At 39.7% G+C, this 8,153-nt stretch overlaps 1 protein-coding gene across 1 annotated transcript in view; it reads left to right on the forward strand.

Moving 5' to 3' along the window:
* Window positions 1-7,166, forward strand: part of tp53i11b (tumor protein p53 inducible protein 11b) — a 46,551-nt gene extending 39,385 nt beyond the window's left edge. Inside the window, exons 3-7 of the mRNA XM_080876113.1 lie at window positions 1,978-2,036; window positions 2,194-2,242; window positions 2,567-2,663; window positions 4,136-4,237; window positions 4,740-7,166. Of these exons, the coding sequence (XP_080732239.1) occupies window positions 1,978-2,036; window positions 2,194-2,242; window positions 2,567-2,663; window positions 4,136-4,237; window positions 4,740-4,873 (441 nt within the window). The 3' untranslated portion in view covers window positions 4,874-7,166. The remainder of the gene's footprint in view (window positions 1-1,977; window positions 2,037-2,193; window positions 2,243-2,566; window positions 2,664-4,135; window positions 4,238-4,739) is intronic.
* The last annotated feature ends 987 nt before the right edge of the window (window positions 7,167-8,153 follow it).

Here is an 8,153-nt window from a genome sequence, read left to right on the forward strand (position 1 = left end):
TCCAGCTGCAGTGAAATTGGGTCTTGCTGATATTGTTATATTACATAATAAGTATGATGTAATGCATCAACTCTTTGAAATACACTTTCTTTTGAAAATGGTCCAGATATTGCACTTATTACCATGCACCTTGTGGGAGATGGCAGAAGGTAAAAGCCAGTGAAAACCCATTTTTTGATATGACATCGATCATTGTTTCGTTCACATTAAGTTTTCACAGGCTTATCAAACAGAAAGCTATTCCGTGTTCCTTGTAAACACTCGTAGCCAGAAAATGATTCATCTTCTCTTCTTTAGAGCTCTTTTGCTTCTGTGTATTTTTAGTTCTGTGTGATGCTACATCTGGCTCCAGCACCGGAACCCTTTGAGGGAAGAGAATGTTTTATGATGAAGGGAAATCATTCATGTTAAGGATATGATGGAACCTGAAGGGTTTTAGATGAAGGAATTCAACTTCACAGCCAGCCAACAGTTGTAATTTCTCTGTGGGTTCCTGTCCGTTCAGGCAGAAAACTTGGTTTGTTTATTAATTTATTTTCACTCTCTGTGGTTATCTGGGACAGTTTGTTTTCCTTCCTGCTCATGAGCCTGACCCTGAATCTGTTAACAACATTTCTGGGCTTGTTTCTCCTGTTTATTCTTACAGGAAAAAAATTACTACGAATCCACATTCTGTAAACACATAACACTAATGTAGTGCATTGAAAAGCAATTACCTTGGTTTGTAAAAGCACAAATTATTTATTTCAATCTAACCAACAGTCTGAACAATGCAGTATAGAATTACAATGAATCCTGAAAGAAATACATGTTTTCACTTTTTTCTTTGATTAAATTTGAACTATTAGCTTCCTTTCATATTTTTTCATATAGTTACTGTTCCAAAGGTGTATGCTAATATTAAATGTGGTCAGGCCTTCAGATAATAAGGTCAGCATATGTGCAAGTAATCCCTCTGAGCCATGAGATGAGGCTTCAGCCTGCTGTAAATGCTTTCAGATGTGTTTTTTATGCTCTAAGATTTTTGTGATCTCTTTATGATAAAAATGATCTTGTGAGGCACATACGAGCAGAAGCACATACAACACCCCATCAGAAGAAGGGGTGGGTGAACAGAGATGTTGCCGTATAGATAAATAGGCCTTCTTAAAACAGCACTACAGCAATTTAAAATAAATGAAGTCGGACATGAGCATAATGGGTCCCTTTTAAGTGATTAATTGATTGTCAGATGTGTGTAGCATGCTAATGAATTAGTTTTAAATTCCAATAACTCTTGGGTCCTTTGAGTTTGAAAATATAGTTGCTGCTTATTAGGATTCCAGGGTCTACTCTCATCTGTAATAAGAGATGCTTATCCTATCAGATATTGTATATCTTCTGAATATTGCTGTGTGATAAGATCAGTTTGCATGGCATTTCATGAAATATTTACTGCTATCTGTCCTTGTAGTCGGCTTGAATGAACACTTGGTCATTAAGAAATGGCACGTCACACTTAGTTTTCAGTTTGTCAGACATTTTTCCCACTAACGATTTCAGGCTTCCAGGATTATAAATTGATTATTATGTGCTGCTACTGTTGCCAGCAGTCATTTGTTGCAGATGATGCTTTTCTTGTGGCATTGACATGGTAGTCAGTTATTCGTCTAGAATTCCCTAAAAGATATTATGACATACAGTGAGTCTTAAGGAGGCAATTAAAAAGGCGAGAACATTTACAGTCTCTAATTAACATTAAGAGATGCTTCTCTAACACTCAGCCGCTCTGTTCCTTTCTCTTGAACACTCTGTTTTGTGTGCTTCTTTCCATTAACTACTTTAAATACACCTCCAGAGTACTCTTTCTTCCTGGTTATGTGGGGTTTTGCTGAAGGTGATCATAACATGTATTTGTTATGATGACATGATTGTGATTGCATTTACCTTCTCATCACTCATTTCCTGTTTCTTTTGTCTTGCCTCGTTTGCTGATAGATCAGTCAGATGCTCGGAAATGAGATGAAGTTTGCAGTGCGAGAGCCTTTCGGGCTGAGGTGAGATTTCAGCTGCTCAGTTACTCAACATCACAACAGTCACAGTTAACACAGCAGACTGTGTAAGGTCATCCGTGCATCATTGCTAGTCTTGCAAAGTCTACAATCTGTAATTTTCACAGGATGGGTGTAGCATTTCATATTTCTCTCTTTTTAGGGTGTGGATACTCATCTCTGCAGTGGGTTTCACAGCTATGGCTCTGATGGTAAGATGTTTTGCACTGATAAATTTCAAAGTCTTTTCATTTTCAAATGTAAGGCAGAAAGAAATGTATCTTTTTAGAAGTGTGAAAACCACGTTATGCAAACGCAGCGCTGAGTTACTGTAGGTTCTGTTCCAAGATATCAGTGAGGGACATCTGGGGAAACAGCTCCGCCTTTGTTAACCTCACCATCTACATTCACATTATCCTCCAGGGCATTCCCTGTGATACTAGCTCAAAAATAGGGAGACTTTGGGAAGCACACAGTGCTGTTTTTCTGATATGACAAAGCTATGTTGTGCTTTTTCCTTTTTTTACCCTACACAGGCTCTGGTGTTTCCCAACCAACTATATGAGGTCGTTTTTGAGGAGGAGCTCTCCACTACTAACATCTCTGTTCGCCTTTACGGAGGAGCATTGCTCAGTAAGTCCAAAGTTTTATGAAAGCTGTGCAGCTAATTCATTCATAAAGGTATTTATGCTACTGAGTGTGAATATACTTGCATGAACAAGTGCATTGACCGTGCAGCACTGATGCAGACACGATGCTTTAATATTTATTTATTTACATGCTAAAAATATACACTGCCTCACTGCACTGCCTCTTGTGTTTACAGCTTCTAATGTATTCATTTTGAGGCAAACACTTCAAGCACTCATTCAGATACTGTAGAAAGAGCTCTCTTCTTGCATTCAGATACTGTATAAAGGGATCTCTTCTTCCTCCAAAATCCTTCCTTCAGGCTGCAAATGGTGGCTCTATAATTCAAGTTCTGTTTCTCTATGAGGTAAAAGACTAGTTCTCCAGAACGGCCACAGTCACCTCCTTTTTGCAGCTTTATATATAAGATTTGGATCCAGTTGGTACACGGTGGCAGAACAGTAAGTTTGTGTGTGCGAATGAGGTGCCCTGGAACTAAAAGAGGAGGCAGTGTATTACTCTACATTCATATTTTGCAGTTTTCTCTTTTGCAGTGACTTAAAAATGTTTGTTTTTTTTAATGTCACTTCATCAACGAGACAAAGTGCCATTTTTGCTCAGCTCCCACCTCACGCATAGCATACAACGTGTCTGAGATGCGAGCAATTATTTTAATGGGTTTTGACTTGAGACAGAGCTGTCAGTCGGGTGATCACAGGGTTTGTAATGGGAGATGGGAGAATATGCAAAGGACAGACAGAGAGAGTGAGAAGGCTTAATGTTTAAGTACAATTTGTGAGGTTGTCATTTTAATTTAGTTTACTAAATCAGTCAAAATGCTAGCACCTAAACTTCATATAGGCATTCAATAACATGAATACTAAGGGAAAGACTTAATACTATGTTTTATGCATATCTTGATAAATCAAAAATGTAAAATCTGAACAAATCCCAGCTAAACCACTACAAGAACACATGAATGAACCAGCTTGACCTTGAACTGGCTTCTTCATTATAAATGTCATTCACACTGTGGGGATTAGCAAAAGAGGGTGATGGCCTATCAGACTAGGTGCAGTAAGGGGGCGGATGATGGGGTCTCATCTGCTGCACAGATGGAACCAGGCAGGGAGAGGATACAGTCCATCAGCCCTCCCACCTTTCAGCCTACCCCTTCTTGTTTCCATAGCCTCACTGTTCTCTGCAGGTGGGAGTGAAATTCAGGAAAATGAACAGGAAGAAGAGCAGGCACTGAAATGATTGCACGCAAGCCCGTCATCACAGACAGAGAGTCAGAGCTGAATCAACAGGCCCCGTTAGCAACATGTGCACATGGTGTCAAGATTCTTGTAGTTTTATTAGTGGAAATTCTCTCGGACATGTAGGAGTCTTCCTTCCCGAGCTTGCTCTTATTTTCTGTTTTCATTCCCATGCCCCTGAACCTATAAATTCCCTATTTTTGCATTCTTTTCCAGGCCTGTCCCTCATCATGTGGAACGGACTCTACACAGCAGAAAAGGTCATCATCCAGTGGACTCTACTCAGTGAGGCTTGCTACTTTGCTGTGCAGTTTTTAGGTGAGTTTTCCAACACAGATTACAAGTTATCTTCATCTTGTTTTGTTTCATCCTTTTCTGCCTCATGCAGAAAAAGGATGGCTACTTTTGTCCATGTGGGAGTGTTTGCAGAAAGAAAAATGTGCAGGTAGTGCCCTCTTGTGTTCAGTGTGAGGTGTCACATCCTTGTATTTCAAATTTAGACACATTTTTATTTAAATCTTAAAACGGTACTTTTAAGCTCTTATGTACAATGAAGCATTGTGTGTATGGGTATAAATGGTGCTGTTTTTGTGTGTGTTTTTTTTCATAGTTGGCATAAGTGTCAATTTTCATGTTGCTCTCTTTCATAGCTGCTCAGGTAATTAATACTTTATGAAAAACAAGCAGGGAGTTTGCATATACGCACTGTCTTTATCAAAAATTTACTGATAATTGTGCTGATCATGCTTTTTTTCAGAGGCTATTGTTGTTTATTATCATTTAATATCTAATTTAAGTAAATTTCTATTTGTGGTTTCAGTGACGTCCATCACTTTAGTGGAGATCGGCATCCTTCCCAACGCCGCCATGCTGCTTCTCCTCAGTCGAGTACTCTTCTTGCTGGTCACCATGGCTTACTACTACCACCTGGGCCGTAAGCCAAAGAAGATCTGAGCTGACTGTGTGATAACTTCCAGGGTGGGGACAGTTAAGCACAGATCACAAATGCGGGGCCAGAAGGTTTGGATTATGATTTGATTGGGGCTCGGAGCATTACTTTGCCAGTCAATGCCCCCTGCCCCCTTCCACAGGACCTAGCCTAATGTAACCCCCAGTATTTAACAGATGGGTACAGTCTCATATTCCAGACTCTGCAACAAGAACAAGAAACCTCATAGTGAAAGTAAACTACTTTCACTGGGGCTGTGAGGTCCAATCCTGTATTCCTTTGATTTGTAATATTAATTAACATTACAGAGTAGTTCTAAACACCTGAATCTATTGTTCATGTACAGCTCATGATTTCCCGACTCAGTATTTTGTGTCTGATAAGAAGTTGCATCGACGCAGTTTCTGAATCACACTCGAGGACCAAAAGTTTGTGCTGTCATTTGTTTGTTGTTTTGATGCTGTTGACGTTAAATCACACTATGTACTCTAATAACTGAGCTTGTGCATGCTTTCTGACGGCTTTCCAGTGAACACTCAAAATACACAATCCAAGGTTTAAGATTCGGAAAAAGCCAAATGAGTGACGATGAAATCTGTTCTAAACTGATAGCTTTCACACTGAAAAAAACAGTTAAAGTTCAGTGTTTACTCTCAGTTATGGCCATTAATAATATTCAGATCTAAATACTTTTCAGGGACTTACTATTATTCCTTGAGTGGACTATTTTGGACTATATTTTCACTACTGACATTAATACATGCAATGTTGATGAACACGTGAAGTTACTCATACAAGAGGAGCAGAGTAGTTCTCTCTTTGCTGTGTGTGCACTACAAGATGGGACTCTTTATCCCAAGTAACATTCAGACTACCTTAAAGCTAGTGTTACAAGACAACCACATCAGTGTGCAGGTAAACAAATCTGAGCTGGCTGTACTTTGGTGATGTAGCACAGTTTTCTTTTTTTATATACACCATATCGTTAGTTTTGCCTTAAAACTACTTAAAAGAACAGTCATCTACACTGCATCCTGCTCCCTGTACATATGTAAATAAAATTATTTACTATTCTGTGCTGTTCTTGTGAACCAAACAGGGAACTTTTTCAGTATTGGGTAAAATGATTTTCAATTCTAATCCTCCACCTAATTATGGCGTGTCTTATTTTGTACCTATTTAAGTGACATTTGTGTTTTGACATCATGCATGCGATGTAATCCACCGAAAGATCTATAATCCATAAAACTTTGTAGCAAGTTGCCACAAACAGAAGACAGCAAAGCAGTAAATGGCTGAATGAACCAAAATGGCAAAAAAACAAACCCTAAAAATGAAAAGCTGATTGATAAGACAGTTATACTGTATGTGCTTTAAAACAAATATATCATATATTTGACAGTTTTCACCCGTTGCTGAGTACATTTCTACTTCCAAATCCTCAGCATGCCCTCAGGTACATCATAACTCAGCTTGGTTTTGAAGCGGTGCCAGCAATCCAGTTTGTTGACTCAGCAGCACCTAAAACCTGATAGAGACACTCCCAAATACAGGCGACTCATTTGTAAGCTCGAATTTTAAAAAAAGGGAGCATACTGTAGGTCTTCAAAGGTGGTCTGTATTGTTACAAAAGACCACACTGAGTCCTGCCCTAGAAGGGAGTGACCCGTGATTGTGGGTTTGCAGTCCAGTGCTGAAGGCAGATGTGCTCGTTACTTGGGGCGAACTTTTAGTTCAGATAGGGAACGCGAAACACGGGTGAGGTCTCCTGTACCCCTGAAAAGTAGTAATTATCCTTTTTGCCAGGGTTTAATTAGATGTAGCTCTCCCGCGTGACGTTCTGTTCCTCAACCTGAAATGCTCTGTCCTGGCTAGCACGATAATTATGGCGTGTAAGAGAAATGCCATTCCATTTCCCTCAATACTGCGAGGCCTCAAATCATCAGCCTTACGAAAATGTTCAAAGCTCTACAAAGCAGGTTATTTTTGAAGTGATGGGCAGGCAGGAGGAGGACGGCAAAGACATGGCTCTTTCATCTTCTGGTTCTCTGACATAAATTAGCCAAAACATTCACAAGCAGCCAGTGTTCTTTGAGTTTGAAGACATGGCAAGTTGAGCTATTTATTCCCTCCTTCACCCATCATGCGTTATACTGTTGTGAATAGCATTCCTTACTCTGTTTCAAGTTGTAGCATTGTTTTATATGTATTTATGTGGTATATTGTACCTCAAAAATGCATTGCTATTGATTTTGCATTACAAAGTGTGAAATAAAGAACACCATTGTTTATTTTGAAGACTTGACAATGTATCCAGTCACCTTGTTTTTTGCTGTCCTTGCAATATATGTATAGGGCTGTAAATATACCGTATGTCTTAAATCACAAAGGGAAAGGTTTGGGGGGTTTTCTTAGCAATGGACTATTGCAGTTATTTAACAAAAGTATCCTCACATTTCCTGTTATTAAATCTAATGGCAGATCAACTTCAAATATACCTGCCTACCTAACGCCCAGCAGATAGGGAGCGACTTCTGCGCACAGGTAATGCTAGGGTGCAGTCTCTACACATCCCATTCACTTGTCTGACACCGCCTTTTAGACCCTTCAGCAAAACATCCCGTTCAACTTGGCCAAACGCATCACCCAGCAAAAGACGAGCTCCACGCGTTTGTTTTAACGTGTTTAACCAAGAAACTTAAGAGGAGCTGCGCAAGCCCGCGCTTTGTTTGGTGTTTTCTGTCGAGCGTGTCACAACACGATCATCTGCACAAATATAATTCGGTGAATTCCAGCTCGACTACATACTATTTCAGGTCTCACCTTTTCCCCGGGCTCTTCTTACCTCTTTACACACACGCACAGCGTGCAAAGGCTGAAAAGAGGGATTGTGTGGCTGTGGAAACGTGTGCGTAGTTAGGGTTGTTTATAGGCAAAAGGCTCCCATGTTGCCCCGGTTTTGTATGCATTCGCCCCACATTTTCCCATTTAATTTATTGAACCCTGGTTTACTGCTTGGGGGTGACATACAATGACTCATTTAGAAGCTGTGTGAAATGTTTCGTCAAGTTTAACCATCAGCACGTGTGCTGGTATAATCTGCATTACTTTATAAAGTCTTTGTATACAGACAATTCTCTAAACGAGAAAATATCTAGACTGATATTTTCTGTTGGGGCTTAAGTCTTTTTCTCTCGTGAGAGTTTAAGAGAAGTTGCAAAATGTCTGCAAAACGCACAGTCTTGACGCTATCAGGGTAATAAGATTGATGATAATCAGAAGACG

Source organism: Rhamphochromis sp. 'chilingali' (genome assembly GCF_963969265.1).
Source record: "Rhamphochromis sp. 'chilingali' genome assembly, chromosome: 2".
Taxonomy (NCBI): Eukaryota; Metazoa; Chordata; class Actinopteri; order Cichliformes; family Cichlidae; genus Rhamphochromis; species Rhamphochromis sp. 'chilingali'.